The sequence below is a fragment of the Sceloporus undulatus genome, chromosome 2, assembly GCF_019175285.1.
Source record: "Sceloporus undulatus isolate JIND9_A2432 ecotype Alabama chromosome 2, SceUnd_v1.1, whole genome shotgun sequence".
Classification (NCBI taxonomy): domain Eukaryota; kingdom Metazoa; phylum Chordata; class Lepidosauria; order Squamata; family Phrynosomatidae; genus Sceloporus; species Sceloporus undulatus.
Window position 1 is genome coordinate 159,945,249 of NC_056523.1, and position 26,144 is coordinate 159,971,392.

Consider the following 26,144-nt stretch of genomic DNA (forward strand, 5'->3'; position numbering starts at 1 on the left):
AGTACTGAATTGTTGTTTGGATGCAGTAAATAATAATAATAATAGTAATAATAGTAATAATAATATAGTTTTTTTTGTATCTTCCCACCTCTCCCAATGGATCGAGGCAGGATCACAACAGAGTTAAAAACACTTGTAATATTACAACATTAATTACAATTACAGTGGTACCCCGGGTTACGAAATTAATTCGTTCCGCGGTTAATTTCGTAACCCGAAATACCTTCGTAAGCCGAATTCCCATAGGCGCTAATGGAAAAATAGCTCTCTGCTGCCCTCCGGTGGCGGAAAATAGCGCCGCGGTTTTTTCGTAACCCGAAGAAACCTTCGTAAGCCGAAGCAATAAATCCCTATGGGATTTTTTCGTATCCCGAAAAATTCGTAACCCGGCGCATTCGTATCCCGGGGTACCACTGTAAAACCACAGCTAAAAACATAAAACATCAATAATCAATCATCAATCAATCACTGGGTCAGGTGCTCTTGGTCCGTACCAATGGTCTTCATAAAAGTTCAGGAGGATATGCGTGGCAGAAAAGCTCTGTCTTTACCACCCTCTTAAAAATCTCCAAGGATGTAACAAGGCGAATCTCCTCAGAGTCCATTCCATAGTCTAGGAGCAGCTACGCTGAAAGCTTTTTAGGAAGTGGAAACATATTTGGATGATGGCACCTCTAACAGGTTCTTCCCACTTGTTCTAAGAGTGCATGGCAGATTGTATGGGGAGATGCATTCCCGTAAGTAACCTGGGCCCAAGCCATGTAGGGCTTTAAAGGTAATAACCAACACCTTGTACTGTGCCCGGAAGCTAATTGGGAGCCAGTGTAGCTCTTTTTAAATAGGTGTTATATGGTCAAGTCTCGAAGAGTTAGTGACCAACCTAGCTTCCGCATACTGTATTGCACTAGTTGAAGCTTCCGAACTTGATACAAGGGTAGCCCCATGTAGAGCGCATTACAGAAATCAAGACGAGAGATTACCAGAGCATGTACTACAGCTTCAAAGTCCTTTTGGTCGAAGTAGGATCGCAGTTGGTGTATCAACCGAAGTTGGTACCAAGCACTTCTGGCCATCACATCCACTTGAGACGACAAACGTAGAGATGGATCCAGAACTACTCCCAAACTGCAAACTTCATCCTTCAGGGGAAGTGTAACCCCGTCTAGGAGGGGAGGACAGATTTCCTTCCCCAGACCTAAGGAACCTATGGCAAGTACCTCCGTTTTCTCTGGATTCAGCCTGAGTTTGTTTTTCCTCATCCAGCCCATTACTGACTCAAGGCAGGAGTTCAGAGGGGAGATGCCATCCTTAGTCACTGTAGCAGTCGGAGACATGGAGAAACATATTTGGGGGTCATCAGCGTACTGATAACCCCACACCCCATGACTCCAGATGATCTCTCCCAACGGTTTCATGTAAATGTTAAATAGCATGGGGGACAGAATGGCATCTTGAGGGATGCCAGATGTAAGCTCTTTCCAAGAAGAGCAACTGTCCCCCAGCCTCACCATCTGGGACCTGCCTGAGAGGTAGGATCGGAGCCACTGGAGCGCAGTGCCCCCTATGCCCAACTTCCTCAGGCAGTCCAGAAGGATACCATGGTCGATGGTACTGAAAGCCGCTGAGGACTGGATGTGGGTGTACAGACTGAGGATTAATCCAAATAAAATGGAAGTCCTGCCAGTCAGCAGGAAAACCAACCTGGGACTGGGATCACACCCTGTTTAGCCTGCCCTGGACAAAAGAAGGCTAAGAAGTGATATGATAGCCCTGTTTAAATATTTGAAGGGATGTCATATTGAGGAGGGAGCAAGCTTGTTTTCTGCTGCTCCAGAGAACAGGACCCGGACCAATGGATGCAAGCTGCAGGAAAAGAGATTCCACCTCAACATTAGGAGAAACTTCCTGACAGTAAGGGCTGTTTGACAGTGGAACAAACTCCTTCCTCGGAGTGTGGTGGAGTCTCCTTCTTTAGAGGTCTTTAAACAGAGGCTGGATGGCCATCTGTCAGGGCTGCTTTGATTAGGAGTTCCTGCATGGCAGGGGTTGGACTGGATGGCCCTTGTGGTCTCTTCCAACTCTGCGATTCTATGATTCTATGAATTAATATTTATATTAGTGTGTCAGCTTTTATTTTGTAACATCATACATTTTCTTGAATGCCGTACATTTATGGTACCTTTTCCAACTTTGTGATTAGGACATCTGGTCACCCTGCCCATGTAGGTCATCCACTAAGGCTGTTTCTGTCCCATAACCAGGTCTGAAACCAGATTGGAATATATCCAGGGAAATCATTTTACCCAAGAAAGCCTAGAGTTATGGTGCCCCCACTTACTCTAGAAACTTACTTAGAAATTAGAGACTGGCAATAGTTACCTTGGGAAGTGTAGTCCAATGAAATCCCTCTCCCCCCCCCACCCAGCAAAGGTATTACAGTTGCTTCTTTTAGGAAGGTTGGGACATAGCCTTCTTTCAAAGAAGCATTTGCAACCTCCATCATCTCACAGGCCATTCTTCCCTGGAACCTTTAATTAGCCAGAATACACATGGGTCTGACAGATAAGTAGTTGGCCTCACCTCTCTAGGAACTTGTCTACATCAGCATGTTGAATAACCTGAAACTCATCCTTCAAAACTGGAGAAATATGTGCCTCAGTTACCCCCCAGACTCTACCTTAATCCAAGTTATATCAAATGAGAGCAGTTTTCTCCACAAAGTATTTAGCAAATTCATCACAACACTTTTCTAAGGGCGCCTCCTCAGCAGTCCAAGGTGTAGGATATTCTGCTTGAATGTCTTGATGCCGACATTCAAGCAGAACCGAGGATAGAGGTGTCCAGAGCCTCCGTGGACTCTATTAAACTGAATCGGTTTGAGTTGGTGAGTACCGATGATGTGGACAAGATCCTCGGAAGTGTTCGGAGGACGACTTGCTCTCTCGATCCCTGTCCCTCGTGGCTAGCGGCCCAGGGGGGACCGGCGGCAACTTCGTTGCTACGCCGGATTATTAATACATCTTTGAGGGAGGGCCAATTTCCATCAGAACTTTAATTGGCCATTGTAAAACCTATTTTAAAAAAGCCCTCCCTCGACCCCCTGGTACACAATAATTATCGGCCAGTTTCGCTGCTGCCATTTTTGGGAAAGGTGATCGAGAGGGCGGTTGCAATCCAACTTCAGACGGTCTTGGATGAAACGGATTATCTGGACCCATTTCAAACTGGCTTTCGGGTGGGTTACGGGGTTGAGACGGCCATGGTCGCCTTGGTCGATGATCTCCGTCTGGGCATCGACAGGGGAAGCATGTCCCTGTTGGTGCTCTTGGACATCTCAGCGGCTTTCGATACCATAGACCATGGTATCCTTCTGGGGCGCCTGGCAGAGGTGGGAATCGGGGGCACTGCGCTCCAGTGGTTCCGGTCCTACCTCTCTGGGAGGTCCCAGATGGTGCAGCTGGGCGACGTGTGCTCCGACGAGAGGCCCCTTAAAACCGGGGTCCCTCAAGGAGCCATTTTGTCTCCCATGCTATTTAACATTTACATGAAACCGCTGGGAGAGATCATCCGGAGACATGGGGCGCGGGGTTATCAGTACGCTGATGACACCCAAATTATTTTCTCTATGTCTCCGACTGATGCAGTGACTGAGGATGGCGTCTCTCCTCTCGTGGCCTGTCTGGAGTCAGTAATGGGCTGGATGAGGGAAAACCGACTCAAATTGAATCCAGAGAAAACAGAGGTACTCGTGATAGGTTCCCCTGGTCCAGGAATGGCGGTGGTTCCACCTGTCCTGAACGGGGTCATGCTCCCGGTGAAGGACTCCGTGCGCAGTCTGGGGGTGCTTCTTGACTCGTCACTTCACCTGACTGCTCAGGTGAATGCGACGGTCAGAAGCACCTGCCATCAGCTTCGGCTTATTCGCCAGCTGCGCCCATACCTGGCACAGAGGGACCTTGAAACAGTTGTACATGCTCTGGTAACCTCGAGACTGGATTTCTGCAATGTACTCTACATGGGGCAACCCTTATACCAAACCCGGAAGCTACAGATGGTGCAAAATATGGCAGCCAGGCTGGTCACTGGAGTTTCTAGGACCAGCCATATAACACCAGTGCTGAAAGATCTTCACTGGCTGCCGATTCGCTTCCGGGCCCAATATAAGGTGTTGGTGATCACCTATAAAGCCCTAAATGGCTTGGGCCCAGGATACCTGAAGGACCGCCTCTCCCCATATATTCCGTCCCGCACCCTCAGAACATCCGGGCAGCAACTACTAAAGGTGCCGGGGGCCAGACTCTCCTCCGTCACTAAGCGGACTTTTTCCATCGCTGCCCCGGCCCTATGGAACACGCTGCCCGTCGAGCTCCGCTCAACTAACTCCCTGGCCCAATTTAAGAAGGACCTGAAGACCTTCTTATTTCAGCAAGCATTCCCCCCATAAAAAATACCTAAGGGCCTCCCTCCTCTTCCGTGGCCATGAGGATGGGCTAATGGGGTTTTAGCTGTTTTATTTTATATTGTGTGGTTTTGTTCTTAATTTCATTGAATGTATATGTATAATGTGTGTAAACCGCCCTGATCTAAGGAAGGTGCGGTATACAAATAAAACTTTTATTATTTATTTATTTATTATTATTATATCTTACCCTTTAACTACCCAGAACAGCCACATTGTTCTGGGTGTGCTACCCTCACTGCTGCGAAATAAATTCTAAAATTGACCTTAACCCATGCTTGATGGGATTTATCCCAAGTCTTTCTCCACTGTTGCTCTATTCATCTACCCAAGTGCTTCATTGCCCTGGACTCCACAGAAAACAAAGAAGTCCATGCTCTGAACTCAAGTTAAGGACACTTGGGAGTAACTCTGTGGATTGCCTGGATCATCTCCCTGTTCCACAGATCAACTAGGCATCGACAGAATCACCAGATTCTAGAGAGGGTGAAATGTTGTTAATATGTGTTTTGCGCTATCTTTCAGAAAGACACTGTTGGCAGAAATTTTAAATAAGACTAGTACTATAAAACTGGTACAAAGATCAATGGGATGTTTTATATTAGATAGTTTCATTCTAAGTTGTTCTCATTTTATTTGTTTTTAAAGGCTGGATCATATTATTGATTTTATTTATTTTTATGGCAATTATAGTTAAACTAGTCTGTAAAAATCTCCCCTCTAAAAAAGCAGGGTATAGATCTGTAAATAAACAAGAATATACATACTGTCCTATCCACTGCTCAGTTCCACTTCATTCTAGTACTGTTCAGAGCATCATATGTGTTTATATTCATTCTTTTCAAAAATAACCTTCCAAGTTCTGTTTTTGGAGGACACTTTCAGGGAAGGAAATTCACTCTCTGGGTATATCTGAATTTTAGTTCACCTGTCAGACCTCCCATTCCCAGAATTCTGGGGGTTGTAGCTTAGTGAGACTGAGAGTTCTCTATTAGGAATCCTTAACGCATATGACCATCACAGAACTATAGTTCTAAAGATAAGGGGCAACTGCTTTAAGCCAGTAATGAAGGTGGACTGTGGGACTCCTTCTGCAACTGGTTTCCCCAGCAATTCTATCGTCTTCAGCTCCACAGCTGTGTTCCTGGAAACAGCTCTGTTGCCCTGGGTCCCTACCACTTATTACATAGAACTGCATCTTCTCCCAGATGGCTCATTGCCTTGGTTCCTACACACAATCTCTTTCGGGGTTTGAGAGTGTGTCTTTTTCTACAGGCTCAGGAACAAGCTTCTCCTTTTGGTAAGGAGCCAAGATGGGGTAGGAAGAGTCAAGCTTAAGACAGTTAAGTTAAAGCAGCAGCAGCAGTGACAACAGCAAATACTGTTCTTTAGAAGAAATACTGCTCTTTAGAAGGAAAACAGCTGGTGGAAAGAACAGACAAGATAGAAATGCTGGCTTTATAAAAATGAAATCTACTTCCCTTGCCTGGGCAAATTCCAGTTTGAACCATGAAGAATTATGCCCTCTGAGCTTTGATCTACCTGTCTTGTTTAGTCAACTACACCATAGACCAGCCTTCCATAACTTCCAGATATCCTCCATCTGTGTTGGAGTATGATCCCTGTTATTCCTCAGCCACTGGTCATTCTTGTGTTCTTGCACAGTTAGGGGGTGCAGTGTTAAGGGAGGCCATGGTATAAGCCATCACCTTTGACTGCTGTATTTCTTTTTCATGTGAAAGCAGCTGTGTATTTCAGTACGTGTACATTTAGCCTGAAACATGTCACAAAATCAAGGCTCTCTCTCCAGTGTTAGAGAGTTGTTTTTAATGCAAATTTATTTTTAGCTTTTGAGATGGTTAGGAAGCATCCAGCAGCTTCTGACATGGTCATACATACAAAAGGGCAGGATGGATGAAACATGTCCTTTAATATACTGTGGAAAGTGTCAGCATCCTCAATGGTTCATTGATTGTGTGATAAGTATGATCCAATGTACTGCACATAGATACTTTCCTTAAAAGGTGTGTTATTTTTGCTGCCGAGAGGACTTGGATTTGTCAGTAGTTTAATGGTGAAATAAATAAGGGCTGCACTGCACATGCCATGGAATTTCTGGGTTGCTTGCTGCCTCTTCTTCCTTGTCTTCAAAAATCTGGTCTTGCTTCTGTGCTTTCAACTCCAACTTAGCATGTAAACATTGACAAGATAGCCCAAGATATTTTGGTACCAGAGGTAGAAAAACAAATTGTGCCCACCCCACCTGCCCAGATTAAAATGTATGGTACCTAAAGCCAGCCAAGGTGTTTGGGGGAGACACATGGGGCAGACTACAAGCACCTATCCTAGTGTGTGCACATGTGCCTTTAAGTTGCCTGTCAACTTAGGGTGACCCCATGGATTTCAACAGCAGGGCATTCTTAGGTAAGGAAGACTCAGAGGTGATTTTGCCAGTTCTTTCTCTGAAATATAGCCTGCAGGCAGGATCTAATGTCTGTCCCAGTATCTTGAATTAACAAAAGCCTACCAGAACAAAAATAATTTAAATCTGCTCAGTGATAAGGCTGGCCTTGAAAATACATACATTGACATTTCACTTCTGTCTATGCTCAGAAACTTTCTCCTGCTACACTTTTTAATGTGGGGTTAGACTTTTTGGTAACAGTGAAAGATAAACTCTTACCTTTGGGTGTCCTACAATTCTCACTAACATTCTCATCTCCGCTGTCAAGTGTTTGCTGTTTTTCCTTTCAGATTTAACTTTCTTGTGGTTCTTTTCTCCTAGTAGAGCAAACTTGGGAGCATGCAGCTCTCTAGTGTTGTTGGACTACAGATCCCATCATGTTTAGCCAGCATAGTTAATACTGAAGGATGAAGTGGGAGCCCAGCATCATCTGGAGGGTTTCCCATCCCTGCAGTAGGAGAAAATTGCTAGCGAGCCACACAGACACACACCCATGTATTGTCTGTTTCTGGTGGCCTCTTTTCCGCAATAAAGTTTGGAGAGAGAATTCCACAGAATTCCATACCATATGTAGTGCAGCTCTTTCACACAAAAGGAAGCATGGAAGTTTGTGGTTTTGCAAATGCTAAAATTTATTTATTTATTTATTTATATTTATTTATTTAAGCCCACAAGGACTCCCAAGGTGACAAACAAAGAAAAGCAATTAAAACAGTACAAATCAGCACAACCTTGTGATTCACCACTTTCACCTAGTAACATTCAGTTGGAGACAAAGGCCTTGCTGTGCTAATGGGCTGGCTTGTTCTTTAGTTTTTTTGCACCGAATAACAGGAGAAAAAAAACACTTTGCTACATCTGGCTGATCACTTCCATGGGTTACAAGGCACTGCTGTGCTCAGGTCTGGCTCCTGGGCTTCCCCTTGGGACACCTGATTGGCCCACTGGGTCTGTGGGAATGGGATGCTGAACTAGGGGCCTTTCCATACTACACAATTATGGCACTATGATTCCACTTTAACAACTGTGACAACATCCTGGGATGGACAATTGAGGGAGGTGCCTTTAGAAGGCTCAGCAAGTGATCCTCTCTGGTGCCTCTGCTTAAACCACAACACACCCACCCCATTGCATAGGAGGTAGCTATGGCCATTAAAGTGGAATAATAGTACTATAATTGAATAGTGCAAAAAGGTGCTATAATGATGGTCCCTGGTTTGATCCACCAGCACTCAAATCCTGAGGCTAGCCACACACTACTGGATCTACCTGGCTTCCTTGATTTGAAATTTTACTGGCTCATTTTAATGTTAATTGTTAGAAAATTGTTAAAACATAAACTTGATTGTGGGAGGAGTGAAGCCAGAGAATTTTTATGATTAAAGGCGGGGGGGGGGGGTTGGTCTCTTACTTTCTCAGGGTTTGTTGACTAAGATTGCTACCACACTGCAGAATAAATGCAGTTTGACACTGCTTTAACTATCATGACTCAATGCTATGGACTCCTAGGATTTGCAGTTTGATGTGGCACCAGAGCTCTCTGACAGGGAAGGCTAAATATCTCACAAAATTACAAATCCCAAGATTCCATAGAATTGAGCCACTAAAATTAAAGTGGTGTGAAACTGCTTTAATTCTGCAGTGTAGATGCAGACTGCCCCACAGCCATCCCCTCTTCCATTTCGCCTGCTTGTTGCTCCTGCCCTGGCCACTAGGCAACACCCTTCTGCCTGGTCTAATAGACTACATATTGCTCTCTGATGCTTACGATCACCACTCAGATTTTCTAGAACTGATTCCAATCTTTTATTTTCATTTCCCCTCCAGATACAGAAGGGACAAAGCAGGAGGAAGATGCCAACAGAGCACGCATTTCCTTGTCCCATCATCTTCTTTTGATTCAAATCAATGTAAAGGAATCAGGGGTGGGGGTGGGCTCTGGCTCTCTCTGCTGGTGAGAATTTGGGAGTGTTGAGTCCAGATGCTGCAAGCGATGACTAAACTCTGCATAGAACAAACAGAGTAAAAATAGTCAGAATCTGGAGATGTACCAGATGATGCCAACTCCTGGAAAGATGGTGGGGAAGTAGTGGAGGAGACATCTTGCCTTCCCCACCTTATACTGAGCAAATAGAGAAGGAGACATGACAGAGCATACCTACATCCACTGACTCTGCCCTATACCTACATGTCTCCGCATATCCTCTACAGATTATTCCTTTCTCCTCCCACTCTGCTTTGATGATGGCAGGTCTTAATCCCCTGTTCCTCTGCCATTCACTTTTCCTAATGTGTCATGTCTTTTTTAGGCTGTAAATCTGAGGGGCAGGGAATTGTCAGATTAATTGTAAACCACTGTAAAAGCCTGTGTGGCTGAAAAGCAGAGTATAAATACTCTAAAATAGATAAATAAATAGGTAGTGTGAAAGGGCCCTAAGTATAAATGCTAGCATGGTGTGCCAACAGGATTGTGGCCACGGTCATCACTAACTCAAATCCTGTTTATTGCCTTGAGGATTACTAAATAATATTTGCCAAATTATTTTCAGCAGTAACAGGTCAATTCAAACGTGAAAATGAAAGTTATTGAGTATTTGCACTTCTAGGTGATGTGAGATCAAATTACAGGTGTCTTCTAGCGAAGCAGGAGAGATACTACCTCCCACCAATTAACATAGAGTTCTCCAACCACATCTTCCCATGAACTACCATTGGATTAAATTATATATCAGAGCAAAGGCTGAGGAAGAATTACTTTCCTAAAATCTGCTAAGTACAGGTTGAGTTTTCCTTATCTGAAATGCTTGGGACCAGAAGGGTTTTCGATTCCAGCATTTTATTTTATTTATTTTTATTTTGAAACATCTGTATGTACATAATGAGACACTTTGGAGGTGGGACTCAAATTTAAACACAGCATTCATTTATGTTTCATATACTCCTCGTGCACATACCTTGAATGTTATTTTATACAATATTTTAAATACTTTTGTGCATGAAACAAAGTTTGTGTACACTGAACCATCAGAAAGGAAAGGTGTCATTATCTTAGCCACCCATGGAAAAAGTTTGGGTTTTTGGAGTGTTTTGGATTTTGCCATTCCGGATGAGCGAGATTCAAGCTATGGTTGTATAGTTTATGTGGATCTTGAACGCATCTCTTCCCCAGATTCTTGGCTATCTGCTAGATGCTTCTTCCTTTCTCTCTTGCAGACAGCAATTTTGTGTTGGGTAATGCCCAAGTGCGGGGAGCCTTTCCAGTGGTTTATTGTTCCGATGGCTTCTGTGAACTGACTGGTTTCTCCCGGGCAGAGGTCATGCAGCATTGCTGTGCCTGCAGCTTTCTCTATGGGCCTGACACCAGTGAACTCGTCCGTGCTCAGATCCGCAAAGCCCTCGATGAGCGGAAGGAGTTTAAGGCTGAGCTCATTCTGTACAGGAAAAGTGGTTAGTTCTCTTTCCCATAAAATGACTGGTACTGGCAAGACTCCCATGATTCTCTGGGGAGAGGAATGAGGCAGTCTTATGGGATGGGGTCAGAGCTTAGGAAAGTAGCTTTTTTGGACTACTACACTAAGAATCACCCAACCAGTTTTCAGAGAAATGTAGTCAAAGTAATTTTTCCCCAAACTCTGGATGAGTTAAAAGGCGGGGTCAAAGCCTGGCTACAGTGTGATCCTGTGGAGGCATGCATGCAAGAAGGTTGAAATGGAAAGAGCCTCTGCACCTTTAACAACTATGCAGCAGAAGAATTATCTCTTCATCTGTTACTAGGTAAAATAAGGGACAGGGCAACCTGCTTTCAGTGGCTGCATGATAAGCAGCACCTGCTATAATTCCCACTTCCACACAGCCATGAAAGGTACAGGAGCCCTTTCCTGTTTTTTACCTGACAACACTATTTTATTTACTAAGTGTCCCTGTTCTTCCCATGTGAAAGGGCAGGAGTCCTGTCTGCTAATCCATCTGGGTGACAGGATCCATCTGGGGTGGAAAAGGAAAACTGTTTTAGGAACTTATGAATGCTGCCTTGTGTCAGGCAGAACTATTGGTCCTACTAGTTCAAAGCTTGAAAAAGTTACTTTTTCAAGCTATGGATTGCTCCTGGTCATTTCCCCTGTTGGAAGTGCCAGAGATTGAACTTGTGTTCCTTGCTTGCAAAGCAGGTACCACTCTTCTTGAGCCATTTCCCTAAAGAAGGCTGCTTTTTGCTGGCCTGGCTCTGAGATTGAGACACAGCGATGCAGAGGTGTCTCTTTTGTGGTTTAATCATTTCCCAGAAATGGCCATGTAGGAACTGGTGGAAGGGGTGAGCTGGCACATCCAAGCCCTGGAGAAGCTCTCTCTTCCAGAGTGGAGGCATAGTGGCAAAGGGGAAGGTTTCAATATTTTTCTTCCAAGCGCAATGTCTTTTACCATGCCAGCCTATACACACACTTGAGTTCATAATTAATCTCACATGTTTCCTTGCTTTTTAGGTGTTCCCTTTTGGTGCTTGCTGGATGTGGTGCCTATCAAGAATGAAAAGGGAGATGTGGCACTTTTTCTGGTCTCTCATAAGGATATCACTGAGACCAAGAGTAAAGCATCAACAGAAAACTGGAAAGAAGGAGGTGAGAAGAGGGCTAAGGGAGGGCAGAATGGTCCTGTAGATTTAGTGGATCCAGAATGCCTCAGAGAAATTAAATTGATGGGTGAAAAAGGCTCCTTCTCTGGTCCTGGGACAATATTTCCCCCTTTGTTGTTATTAGCTACTTTCTACTCATGGAGATCCCTATGGAGGAGACATCTCCAAGTCCCCCTTTCTTCCACTACTCTGTTTAAATCTTGCAGATTCATGCCTGTGACCTCCCTGATTGATTCTAGGCATCAGGCATGCTGCCTTCCGTTCTTTCTACTACATTCTACCTTTCATAGCATGATTGTCTTTTCCAATGAGTCCTTGTTGTTGTTTGCCTCCAAATTGTTTTTGACAAATGGTGATCCAACGGGGGGGGGGGGGGGGAATAGGTTTTCTTGGCAAGATTCTTTAGAGGGGGTTTGCCATTATCATTCTCTGAGGGTGAAAGATTGTGACTTGCTCAAGGTCATTCAGTGGGTTTTTTTTAATGCTTGAATGGGGAATTCAGTCCTGTTCTTCAGCGTCATAGTCCAGTGCTCAAACCACTACACCAGGTTGGCTCTCCAATGAGCCCTTACTGACTACTTAAAGTTTACTACGATTTTTAATCCACATACCTCAAAGTGAGAGGTAGATATTTCTTGAACAGATGTTAAGGGAGATGTGAATGAGGACAGGCAAAACAGAAGAGAGAGGGAGGGAGAGAAAATGCTTCAAATGCTTCTTAACATCAACCAGGAAGATGCCACAGTGATGGAGCTAGCAGCTTACTTTTCCTTGGCTGGAGTCTTCTGCTTTGAACAGCTGCACATGAGGCAGGTGACATTTCCTTCATCATCACCACCTTTCCAGGTGTGGGAAAATGACACATTTTGAATTTCTGCGAGTCATGGATTGATGACAGGCATAGGAATCTTGCCAGAAACAAAAGCAGCTAGCCTCCTGTTAGGCATATCACAAAATCACTTGTCAAATTTATTTGGGGATGGGGTGGGGGGTGGCGACTTGCATTAAGGAGCTGGTTGTGCAGTTGTCAATTCCTTAAATCTCTTGAAAATATATAAATGATTTGAAAACTGGCAATGTCACCATCTGCCCGTATTACTTTAATTTCTTAAATGCAGTGTACTTTTAATCAGAGCTAGGAAGTGTGGGGGAAGGTTGAACTACAGCTCCCACAATCTCCCAGCCAGCATGATCCCTCCTGCCTCTTCCAAAACCTACTTCTTTGCTCAGCAAAGCAAAGCTGTGCATTCTGAATAAGTTATAAATGGTTGTATATTTTTGCATATTTTTCCAGTTTTGTTGGCTTTTAAGAAAGGAGAAGGGATTGCTCAGAGACTTGGTCTCTTCCTCAACAGAAGCCCAGTTTGGGGCTTACTCTGCTCACGCTTTCAAGCATTTCTTCTCCAAATCAAATCAGACAGTAGGGATAACACCCTGGTGGGGTCCTCTTCCTGCCGCAGTGGAGGTGTGAGTGCCCCGGACCAGCAATGAAGCCATGAGGGCAAGCAGGCCAGTGCTGGCCCCCCTGAACCGCCCCCCCCCCCCCCACACACTGGGCATACCAAGCCTGGTGATGCCACTGGGAATAATTTCTGGTGGATACCCTTATAAAGCTGCTGCAGCAGCATTTGGAATGGGAGAGAAATTCATATGCTTTACATTTTTATATGCACGTGCCTAATTTTTACTGTTTGATCTGATACATGCAATGAAACACAGATAAACTTTAATGCCTGCATTTTTCAATACATTCCTGATTTTTCAACAGTTTTTTCGATACTGTTCTCCAATCCAAAAATAAAAAAAAATTAGGGGGAAATGCATGTAAGTAACTTGATATAAGGGAAATTGCTTGCAGGGATATGTATATTAAGGTGAAATATGTGAATATATAATGGAGAAATGTGTATGAATTTTCATGCAAACTTTTAAAAAAGCCTCAAACCAATGGAGAAACAGAGCAAAACAAATTTAATGAGACAGCAGAAATCTAAAATCGACAGATATGTTTGCCCATTTTTAATTTTTTTATTTTTGGCTATGCACGCCTTTTCCTGGACTTTTTACTTTCCCATTCATGTTTGTCTGCAAAGTGTATGTTTCCTACTTTTAAACTTCTCTGCTCATGGACACTGCAGTACAGTTTGTCTAATACTGCCCATTCTGATTTGTCACATTGAATGTCTTATTTTAGGAAGACAGTTGGATAATAACTTTGACAACCATTATTTCTCTTTGGTTCCCTCCATCCATCCCCTTATTTATATCCCTTCTTCCTTTCTCTGACATTCGGGCTGCATTTACACTGCAGAATTAATGCAGTTTGGCACTGCTTTAACTGCCATGGCTTAATGCTATGGAATTTTGGAATTTGTAGTTTTGTGAGTTATTTAGCCTTCTGTGTCAAAGAGCTCTGATGCCACAACAAACTACAAATCCCATGATTTCATGGGATGGAGCCATGACAGTTAAAGCAGTGTCAAATTCCATTAATTCTGCAGTGTAGCAGCAGCCTTCAGGTGTCTTACAAAAAGACCAGAAATTACAATGTAAAACCACATTGTTAAAAACATTTTAACAGAAATAAAATCAGGTATTTTCAAACATAGTTAAAAACAGTACAGCACTATAAAATAACCATTTTCTTGTTTAAAAAAAACTTTTCAAAAGAGAACATTGCATGTGAAGAGTGCAGAGTTCTGTGTGGTCACCGGTCATATGATCCAGGAGTTAGTGAAGTGGCCAGGCAGTAGGAATCTCTTTAAAAATTGCAGATCTGGCTGCAAAATATGGACAAGAGATGTCATCACACATTTTTGTCTTACGTGGATGTAGCTAAAACATGGGGGGGGGGGCAGCACATGGTCTCATGTAGTTTTCTCAAGCTCTTTTAGTAGCACCTAAGGTTCCTCAATTTTTTTAAAAAAGAAATTTGATATTGTGTTTGCTGTCATAATTCAGTGGCAAAGTATTAAATGCACTATAGTCTGTGATTTCATCAGTATCCCAGCAGTCAATACCATATCAAAGTTAAAATATATTTAATCTTTATCAGTGCCTATTATTTTTAATAATGAAATTAATCTTCTGAAATGTTAATCAAATATGAGTGGGTAGATTGTATTTGTTATTAATGACATTTAAATATAAAATGAAATGAAATATGAAGCATTTCAAGTGAAAGACCCTATCTCTTTGTTTGCACCTGCCCAAATGTTAAGATCTTCAGGGAAAGGTTTTTGATCCAATAACTATCACAGGCACATTTGGTGAAGATACAAGAACATGCCTTCTCAGTTCTTGCTCCCAGGTTGTGGAATTCTCTCCCATGACAAGTTCAGCTGCCGTCCCCCATTTTATGTCCTTCTGCTGGCTTTTTGTATTCAGATGGGCCTTTGGCTTATAATTTGTGTGGCAAATAAAACATTTGGGGTGGTCATGCTATATTTTGATTGTACACTCATCCCTCCATATTTGCAGCTTTGATAGTTGCTGATTTGATTATTCATGGATTTGATTAATATGTTCTCTAGGAATATCTAAGTCCTCCAGTGCAACTCAATGGTCAACCTTAACTAAAAGTTGCACTGAAAGACCTAGAGATTCCTAGAGAGAATACTCTACTATTTGTAGCTCCTCCAGTGCTGTTCTATGATCAGTGTCTGTCGGACGTTGACCACAGAGTTGCACTGGAGGATCTAGAGATTCCTAGAGAGGTGTCCTCTCAGATAAAAACATGGTGTTTTTGTTATTTGCATTTTTCCATATCTGTGGGGGTCTTGTGCCCCTAACCCTAGCGAATATGGAGGGACAAGTGTACTTCATATTGATTTAACTTTTTTTTTAAAAAAAAAAAAACAAAACCTAACCTGTTCTTTAATTTTTTAAAGATGAAATTGAAGGGATTTAGATCATGGGAGGCTTGTGTGCTATCCAGATATGGAGCACAAGAAGCTGCCTCATGCTGAATCAACCATTGCCCCATCTGACCCGATAATGTCAACACACACCTGCTTGAAACTCTACTATTGCATCCAGGCCCCATTAATTTTGATGGTACCTATTTGCTTTACTCCTTCAGTTGTCCCCTTGGACACAAGAATATGGATTGAGGCATCTTCTTCTTTCTCCCACATGGGGTGATGTGTATGTAAAATGCTGTGTTTATATTACATTCTCTCAAGCTGAGATGTCACACTGAGGATGGAAAAACAGCCAATTAGTTCTGCTAGCTAGCTGAGCAGCTTGGCTAGATGAAAAACAATGACAACCCTTTGTGGTTTACATGATGAATAGTGTTGCCTGTACAACTGTCATAGCTAATAGGCAAAGATATTTTTTGTGTGTGTGCCAGCATGGAAGGGGGGTGTAGATAGAGCGCACATAGTATGGCATGCTGATTCCAGCATTTGGCACTGGAAAGAAATTTCACATGCCTTCAAAAATCTGGAAAAGTTGAACAAGAGCTCTCCTCCCCAGAGTTGCTTTAATGATAGTAAGACTACTGGAGTATCTAGAGAATCTTTGCAAAACATAGCAAGACCTCACTAATTACTCTTAAATAGTCTGCAACTCTGATAAATTGATACATGATCACAACACAGATAAAGATCAGTTTCAGATGCTTCAGTTGTGAGGCTAAACTTCAAACCCTTGTCACCCAGATTTATGCATCAGATATACAAAAAGTTCACAAGAAGCAAAAATCCATTGTAGGCAAAGACTAAGAGTTACCCTAAACACACAGCGTTCAAGTTCTTTTCTACTGTCCATTTCCAAAACTGAGTATTGTTGGTTTCATAAGAATAAAATTTAACATCTCTCGTGCTGATTTGTCAAATTGCATCCAACTTCTGCTCTTCTTAGGTGGACGACGACGCTACAGCCGTGCTGGGGCAAAAGGTTTCAACGCCAACCGTCGTCGAAGCCGGGCTGTGCTCTATCACCTGTCAGGGCACCTCCAGAAGCAGGGCAAAGGGAAACGCAAGATCCACAAGGTACGTGGTATAGGAATGCTCAACAGATGGGAAGATGGTGGTGAAACTCCCAGGAGCTTAGTGGGCATTAAGCTGTTAGGCTGAATCTACATGCTTTGGTAATTGGCAAATATTTATTTATTCATTTGCAAATAATTAAATAATTAAAATGAAATGCTTGTCACCCAGTCTCTCACTACAAGAGGCAATTGGCTTAACAGACAACACTAGTAAAAGATAGATGGGAAGTTATAAAGACTCTCTGCTAATCTGTGAACAAGCTGAGCCCAGAGTCTTTCTCAAGCTATTTGTCCCTGGCAGGTTATCACTGGCACAAGACCTCTGGGAGGCTGACTGCCAGTCCTACTGCCAACCTAAAATGTAGTTATAGCATCTAGTGTTTGGCAAAGGCAAACCAGCAGCTGCCCAGCACTCAAGCCCAGGGAGAGTTCCCTAAATTCATTTTAAAAAACAATTCTTATTTAAAGTCCCTTTGAAAACTAGTTAAAATTGTGAATGCATTCTTTTGCCCAGATCGAGAGAAGGGGAGATCAATCATGGGAGCAAGGCTTTGTACACAAGTCTCCTTGGTGAGATTAGTAAATTTAGGCATATCAAAATGTGAACGCCTCCTCTCCCCCATCTGTGTTTTATTACTTTCAGTGGAGAATGCTTTCTATTCCGGTTCACATCTAGATATTTATGTACCTTGTGCATGTGCAACAGAGCCCTGCAGTTTTTGGCAAGTTGATCCACATGTGCTCTCACCAGTTTTTTTTTCTCCTAGACTTTGGGCAAATAAAGTCTATTCTGGAGAAAGGAGGGGCTGGATGGGGTAGCAAGCAAAAGGGCTTGGAGGAGGATTGGGGAGGAAATCATGCTGTTGCTAAGTAAAGGTTTTCTGAGGTGCGAAGAAAATCATGTGGTATAATTCTCTGTCCCCTCTCACAATGGAGTCTCTCTCACATTAAGCGTAATTAAGAAGGAATCGTTGTCTTATGTGGCTAGTAAGCATCCTTGGAATATCTGATTAACCACCAGTAGTAGACAAGAAGAATAGTTTTCAGTTCATCCATTTTCAATTAAACACAGCAGACATCTGCATAGATTATAAGTGATAAAGATATCAGATTGCCTAGTCATTCCAGGCTTTGTAAAGAAAAAATAATAATTTTCATTTCGCATACAGCTTGACTCACTTACTTGAGCTATCTGTGGCCTGAAGACCCCTTGTTGTGATTTAACATTTTGATGTCTGCTTCTGGCACACTGTGGTCTAGGCTGTGTCTGTTGATCTGTGTGTGAATGAAATGATATAGTTGCTTTGTAGAGGAAGTTACTCCCAGTGGCCTGTCAAGCCTGCAACTCAAAGTGATGCTCTTTGTTGTCATCTCACCATCACCACCAAACAGGGTGTCTTTGGGGAGAAGCCTGCCCTGCCTGAATACAAAGTGGCTGCAGCACGGAAGTCGCCATTCATTCTCTTGCACTATGGGACCTTCAAGGCTGGCTGGGATGGACTGATTCTCTTGGCCACATTGTACGTGGCTGTTACGGTGCCCTACAATGTCTGCTTCAGTGGCACCAAGGAAGAAGGGCTTCCAGGAGCTGTTCGTGCACCTCCCAGCATTTGTGATCTTTCTGTAGAAATCCTTTTTATCCTAGGTAAGGAAACAATGATCAAAAATTGTATACGTGGAAGGAACATACCTCAATGGTGGAGCACACATTCTTTGTATGGGCAAAGTCCCAGGTTCTGTCCTTGACATCTCCAATTAAAAACAATCTATGGAGCAACTGATGAGAAAGTCCCTTCTCTGCCCTAGAAATTTGGTGTAATCTGAACTTGGTTGTCATTGGTCGATTCTACCTGTTGCTGCACCTAAACTTTTCTTTATTACAAAGGCTTCCTGAGAGACTAAAAAGAGAGGGCTTGGTGCCTTGTAGAAAAGAGGGATGGCCACAGTCTCAAAGGGAATGTCTTATAGAGGTGGAAATTGGATTGCCTGATTCTTCCTACCTTTGTCCTTAATCCCTGCATGGCCCAAAAAGAGAGGTGGGCATTCTACCTCTATCAATACTCCCTCAAGACCACCTGAATCAAACTTAAACAACTTAAGCAAACACCTTGATGCAAAACTATGACTCCAACATTGTCATGTTTCTTCTCCTTTATATTTTTAACAGTTTTTCCTGATGAAGAAGCATGTGGACTTTGGAAGCTTGTGTGTTGTATTTAGCACCTTTTGGTTCACCCAATAAAGGTGCCAGCATGATGACATGTTTTGAGTTTTGATGTATTTTGCCACATGATGTATTTTGGTTGCCCCAAAATGTAATTGCCAGTCAGAATAGATAATAACAGATTAGATGATAAAATAATTGGCTTTCTCTATTTGTAACTTGCTTTTGGAGTTGAATGTTTCCTCTGTGGAAAACAATGGACCATATCACACGTTGGGGGGGGGGGTTGCAGCTCAGATCCACAGTCACTCCTGTTCTAGCAATGCAAAGTGTGATGTTTTTTCACACCAGATCTAGAGTCACTCCTGTCTAGCAATGCGAATTAAGGTCAAAACGTGACGTTTTACCACACCTGGTTGCCTTTCCACTGCCCTTCCGAACTGAGGAGGAAGCGGAGTCAGTTCTTTTCCAAGCAAGTCACGTGATGTGCATTCAAGCAACGTGGAGTGAGTGCACATTGTGTTACCACACTGGAGGGTTCAATGATTCGACTGAGCAACCTTGCACATGCTCAGTGGGGCTCTGGATGCTGTCCTCCTTCTCTGCCCCCTCCTTAGCTGTCATCCTTCATGGGGTGAAGAAGCAGTCAGTGGATGATGGGATAGATGGCAGATTGGCAGAGAGGGTGAGATGGGGATGCAGGAGCAATCGGGGGATGATGGGATGGATGGCAGGCTGTCACTGGGGCCAGGATTGGGATGCAGGAGAAGGCAGGAGACGATGGGATAGCTCACTGGGGGTCCCTGGGGCCAGGATCTGGATGCAGAAGAAGGCAGAGGATGTTGGGATAGCTCGCTGGGGTTCCTAGGGCCAGGATTGGGACGCAGGAGAAGGCAGGGGATGATGGGATAGCTTGCTGGGGTCCCTGGGGCCAGGATCGGGATGCAGGAGAAGGCAGGGGATGATGGGATGGGTGGCAGGGTGGCAGAGGGGGCGAGATGGCATGAAGGAAGAGGAGGGGAATGATGGAGCAGGACACAGGGGGCCAAGGGGGATGACATTGGAGTGGTTTTCCACACCAGACCAATTCGCAGTGCAGTCGAAGTGAGCCTGGAAGTGAATTATGTGAAATCACTTTTTTCGGTTTTACCAAAATGAGGGGTCACTTTGGAATCACTGCGGAAGCACCTCCGTGTGATAAACCTCACCGAGTTTGGTAAGCAGGAATTGGTCTAACTTGGTCTTGTTTTCCACTTCTTTCATTGGCAAATAGGGAGTATGCTGTAGCTGTCAATAAGTTACTACCTTTGGCAGAGATTGTTGGAAATTTGGGCTGTGGTCTCTGAAAATCTGTTAGTCTATAAAGTAAGAGATTGCAAAGGAACTGCTGTAAAACAAGCAGCCAGCAAATGCAATCCTTCCCAAAGCTGAATGATCACTGGTGTTTACTCAACTATGTTGTTCCTGCATATCTGCCCCCTTCCCGACCCTTCTCACCCTTCGGTTCATATCTAGGCAATGTATTATATAGGGAAGAGACATTTCTCACACTATCTATGTGCATCTCCGTCTGTAGCACACACACACTCCTGCCAGCCCCTCACCCCATCCTGACATCTACTGCCCTTCCAGCCAGTGTTTAGGCCTAAAAGAGGTAGTTCATCTCTTCACACTCCTCCTTTTTCTTTATGAGTTCCAGATCCACAACCGGGAGGACTACCAAGTTGCCATAAATCTTTGTTTCCTCTCTTTCCAGACATCGTGCTGAATTTCCGCACCACTTTTGTCAGCAAGTCAGGGCAGGTGGTATTTGACCCTCATGCCATTTTCCTGCACTATTTGACCCGTTGGTTCATGCTGGACCTCTTGGCAGCCCTGCCATTTGACCTTCTCTATGCCTTCCAAGTCAATGTGGTGAGTTGGGTATCGAGGGCTTAATCATGGCATGTGCCAGAGGTTGAGGTATCTGAATGTGTCTATAAAATCCTCTGCTGTCAGCTCAGCTACCATTCAAACAGGGACGTAGCTAGGATTTTAGGAAGGGGGGGGGTCCAGACTAAGTGCCACCATTCATTTTTCTAATGGAAGGGGGGGGGGTCTGGACCCCAAGAACCCCCCCCCTTGGCTACGTCCCTGATTCAAAATAGGCAGGTATTGAACAATCTTTACTAGGTAAAAACTTCCACTGAACTCAGTAATCCTGGGTTCCCTCATTGCTTCCTGAGCTTGGTTTCTTTTTAATATTTCTTCTCTTTTTAAAAAGGATGTGACATGTCATTCTGCCACAAAATTGTGCCTTATGATCTGGGACCCTCTTCCATGAATCTCTGGGAAAGGAAATGTGCTTTGCATATGCTCAGGAATGCTCTCTGCTTCAGGTGTTCCAGAAAAAATAGTCTAACTGATGCATCAGAGGGGTGATGTAAATTTTTATAGTTACCTGAAAATAAACATGAGGATCCAGTGAGAGGACTGAAATTGGTTTCAAGAACACTGTACCCTTTCCAATGTTGGAAACAGACTGCTGGGCCAATAAAATCAGCTTTTTGGGTCTAGGAACCCTCTTCAGCACTTACATATTTATTTTGGGGAACATTCTAAAAGAAGGAATCCTGTATCTCCTTGTGCAGTGCCCCTTGCTGTGGGTACCGTGCACAATAACTGCTGGGGAGAGTTGTAGGTTCAGTTCCATCCATTTGGCCACTATTGGCTGTGGCATACATGTTCTGGCTGCTATCACACATCCAGGGAAGAAGGAGCAGCCTCCCACTGGGGAAGGGTTCTGTTCCTTCCTTCCCAGATGCATGAAGGCAGCCAGAATGTACCTGCATGCATCCCCACAACCAATCTATGGCTCAGAGGATGGAGCTACATGTGTGGATCCTTGCTCCAAGCTGCTGTTGTGCACGTGGGGATGAAATGGGAAAGAGTATGAAACCTCTGCTCTTGAATGGTGATGTAAGCATGCTAGCAGAGATTAATACTCCACCAGCATGCCTTCCTAGAATTCAGCCATTAATATCATGGTTATAAGTCACCTTACAGACCTATCTGCAGGCCATAGATTGAGTTATATGCTGAAGGACTGACTGAATATCCTAATTCTAGAATTTGGGTTCTGATATTGAAGAAGAATTCTTAAACAAAACAGATATCAGTGTTAAATATATAAATATGTTTGGGGAACAGTTGGAAGCACCTAGAGGGGGTGCCTGAGGGATCTTTGGATGTTGCAAAGCTGCTGGAGGAGCAGGGAGAAGAAGGGGAGAGGATCTGCAGACAGAGATTGCAACTCCACCACAGAAAGCCACCTTTAGGTGGTGGAAAGTGACAGCATTTGTTACTGGTATGGGGTACAAAAGAGCCTGGTGAGGAGAACATGGGAGGCTCTGCATCTCTTGAGCCCAAGGCATTCCCATTCCCCTGACATGGCTACCCAAAAGAGAGGGGGAAAAAAACCTATGCCTTCCCTACAGTGGGGATTTTTCCCCCTCTCCTTTGAAAAAAAAGAAAAAACCCAAACCTTTGGAACTGGTATTAGCTCCAGAAGGAAAGCTTCCTTCACTACTAGTGGAACTTTCTGATCTTGACTCTGCTTATGACTTGCTTTTTCCCATTTTCCATGCAATGCCTTCTCTAACCAGTGGTAGCCCTATAACCAGACATGTTACAATGAAAGGACTTTAAGAGGGACAAGGAGTGAGTAGGTAGAGGATAGTGACAGTGGCAGTTAGGGTGAAACCACAAAAAGAACAAGACCCTGTGGTATCAGTCTGATACAATTTAATGTCATTGAATTTGTTAATTTGGTAAAATTCTTGATCAAACCTCGTGTGTACCCTGTTTTCTCTTTCTCTTTGATTTGAATTTTTTTAACCTAACAAAGGAGCTTTCCACCTTCCAATAGTCCTAGTTAGTCAAGAGCTAAGCACTTCTGCACCAACTTTACAAGACTTACATCTGCTGGGGCCCAATACCTGTTCCCTTGCTTCCCATTAGTTTTGCAGTTCCTCTCTGTGTCATCAGGGGCTAGTGTGGATTGAGCCAATTTCTGTTTTCTTTCCTTCCCAGTACTTTGGGGCTCACTTACTCAAGACTGTGAGGCTCTTGCGGTTACTGCGGCTGCTACCCAACCTAGATCGATACTCTCAGTACAGTGCTGTGGTTCTCACCCTGCTCATGACCGTCTTTGCGCTCCTGGCTCACTGGGTCGCCTGCATCTGGTATTTCATTGGGCAGCGCGAGGTCGAAAGCAACCCTTCCCAGCTGCCAGGAATAGGTGTGTGTGGTGAAGCATCTTAATATTTTTACATGCAGAGGAAAGCAAGTCAGCTGTAACTTAAAGGAGCATGGATGCAGGGCAATAGTTTGTGTGCACCATACGAAAGGAAGTATTGATGCATATTATGCCACAGCAGCCATTTGAACAAAGAAATAATCCATACACATTTGCTAAAAAGGATGACAGCCAAATGGCAAGAAGAAATTAAGAGGACGCTATTTTTTTATATAATTACAGTTGCCTGGCAGATGCTGGGAACCTCTGGCTGACAAGTTAACCAGCAGCTCCTGCAGGCAGAGTGGCCAAATATTCAGAAATTTAGATCCTGCTAACCTGAGGCTTGAGAGACCTGGTGATCAGTGGTGACATCTGTTGCAATTTGTTGAATTTTTTTAGCATCATTATAACTATTTTGTTGCATGGAAAAATAACTGCTGGAATCCTAGATCGGCTACTTAGTTAGGGATGTAAACTAAATAATATCTCTTGGTCTGATCCTCTCCCCAGCCCATTTTAAGGCACAACTGCTGGATATGGCCAAGGAGATCCATTCAACTTCTGATTGTGACAGAGATCTTGCTCCTGGTGGTCACAGGCTTGCTCACTGGTGGGAGAAGGATAGAAGCTTCATTCTCCTTGCACCCTAATCACCAGCGGAATGGACCTCCTTCACTCCACCTGGCAGCTGGCTCTTCAGATGGATTAGGGGCTGTTGGTCAATAAGATGGGCTGTGGCTACGTAGGATTAGTGAATACAGAGCAGTTACTGATCCATAACTCTACAGTATAAATGCATATAGTAACTGCAGTACTGAATATCAGCCAAAAATATTTTTTTATTATTGTCATCATTAATTTTAATAGAATTTGAATTACATTTAATGGATCTCAAGACCATCGTATTTTGTGATTAGGGATTTCTTTCCAATGTGCTTCCCAAAACTATTTGTTTTTGCCCAGTTTGGAAAAGCATATCTTGAAAAGCCTTTTAGGGCTGAGAACCTTTCCTGAATAGAACTTGAAACAGTTACTTTTTTTTGGACTACAACTTCCTGTGTCCGTGCTAGCTGAAGAAATCTGGAGGTTGTAGTCTAAGAAGGAGTGATTGGATAGGTGACAGGAGGGAGCTGGCATTCATGGGGAAGGGACCTTGCTGGTGGGAATTCCTGCAACCTGGCTTTCCTCCTCCTCTCAGGTTGGCTGCAGGAGCTGGCTCGGCGCCTGTCGACTCCCTACTACCTGTTGCAGAGGAACAGCACCAGTGGAGAAGACCACTCTGCCAATGAGACAAGTCCCGCCATGAACTACAGCATGTGGGAACTGCTGGGGGGGCCCTCCTTGCGTAGCTCTTACATTACCTCCCTTTACTTTGCCCTCAGCAGCCTGACTAGTGTGGGCTTTGGCAATGTTTCAGCCAACACTGATTCAGAGAAGATTTTCTCCATATGCACCATGCTGGTGGGGGGTGAGTGGTGCCCCAATTCAGCGGGTGGGGGGAGGTGGTAGCAGCGGCAGTGGTCTGTGGACTAAAAAGGCCCAAGCATCCATACTAGAAGAAGGCCATCTCCTGCCTCTTCCCTCCTGCTCCCATTTCCCTCATTCTCAGCTTCTAATGTGGGTTCCTGGGCAATCTGGTTAGCATGACAACAATCCAGGCACCTTCTATTATTATACTCTTTATTTTGGTGCCATACCCAAATCTAGCCAGTTGGTTTTTATGTTCTTAGGCTCTCTCCCCATAGCAAAAAATGAGAGGCAGATGGCCCTTTTTCATCCTAGTTGTTTAGCTGGTGGATTAAATGAGGCACAAAGACTGAAAATTATTTGTTTATGTTTAAACTTAAATCTAGAAAAAGTGAAAGGAAATGAGGGATAGAAGGAGGGGCAGGTCAGGTAAAGCCATGTCCCTATGGCCAGCCTATGACACTTGTCTACATATGGAAACTGACTGGAATGGTAGCTGGATTTCTTATTTCAAAATAAATGATGGGGAAGCATCCTCTGCTTCAGCTGAGACAGCAGATGGGTTGGGAGGCTCAGGGCAGATACAGCTCTCCCCTCAAATAGAAAGGATCTGTCTGGAGGCTAGTAATGCAGTCTCCCATCCTGTACTGCCTGAGGCAGAAGTTCACTCTGCTCAATGGTAGGGCAGCAAAAGTGTTGCAAGTGGCCCAAGACCCAGCGTTTGCAGCAATCTTAGCAACAAGAAGGCCCATGGGCTTAGCTTAGGCCTGCATTCCAGCCTGCTACCTGTCCTATAAAATGAAAGCAGAGTGTTTCAGTTCTGGACTGTAAACTTTGGTACCCAGACACAGCAGAATAAAATTGGGATGAGATGGTGGCATTCTAAATGACTGTACTCTTTTGACTGCAGGTAGAAAGGAATCCCACTTTAAATGCCCTCTTCCATGTAAAGTAACCTGCAAGGAGAAAACTAGTAGAAAGGGAAAATGCTGGGCTAGTATATTTCTCCTGAAGTGCTGCTGTTTTACTTGTAGGGAATATTGCACATGGGAGCCCTACCAAAAACTGTGGTCTTGCCACCCGTTGGTTGAGATTCAGCAATAATGTTGCATAATAGAAAAATCTGCCAACTCTACTATTCTGGGCTACCCTTTTTTGCAGCTGTGCAATGCAGCTTGATAGTGCTGAGGTGCTCCCTGAAAGCCAGTTAGTGGGTGAGTGGGTGGGTGGAGAGGAGACATTGAGGAGGGGTGGGGGAGAGATATTATCTACTTTGATAAATACTGTGGAAGGAGGAATCCACTACTCTCTTGCACAGTGCCTCCTCCCCATCACAACCATAGCTTGGTAGTGCCAGGGCAGACACTCATAGCAAAATTGTGTTTTCTTTGGTCTTATGTTGTATGTGAAGGGCAACAGCTATCTTTTACCCAGCTGCTCAACTGCAGTTGGACAGGACATAGTGCCCCCCTGCCCATTGACTTCAGGTTGGCTATGGAGATGTGTACCCATGCATTCAAGCTTTGATTGTGGTGGGGAGGGGGGGAGGTCATTGCACAAGGAGATTATTGGATGCCTTCTTCCACAGAGTACCTACAGTAGCTGAGGATTACAGTCTCTTATCTCACCAGTAGGATCCTAGTGACAGCCTATAGTAGTTCAGTCCAGTCTGCCATCTTTTCTCCACT

At 43.9% G+C, this 26,144-nt stretch overlaps 1 protein-coding gene across 1 annotated transcript in view; it reads left to right on the plus strand.

Annotated features, from left to right (window-relative positions):
- KCNH3 (potassium voltage-gated channel subfamily H member 3) overlaps nucleotides 1-26,144 on the plus strand; it is a 64,989-nt gene that overhangs the window by 27,000 nt on the left and 11,845 nt on the right. The window contains exons 2-8 of the mRNA XM_042455490.1: nucleotides 10,137-10,370; nucleotides 11,402-11,536; nucleotides 16,417-16,547; nucleotides 17,939-18,191; nucleotides 20,467-20,624; nucleotides 22,782-22,989; nucleotides 24,188-24,457. Coding sequence (XP_042311424.1) covers nucleotides 10,137-10,370; nucleotides 11,402-11,536; nucleotides 16,417-16,547; nucleotides 17,939-18,191; nucleotides 20,467-20,624; nucleotides 22,782-22,989; nucleotides 24,188-24,457 — 1,389 coding nt within the window. The remainder of the gene's footprint in view (nucleotides 1-10,136; nucleotides 10,371-11,401; nucleotides 11,537-16,416; nucleotides 16,548-17,938; nucleotides 18,192-20,466; nucleotides 20,625-22,781; nucleotides 22,990-24,187; nucleotides 24,458-26,144) is intronic.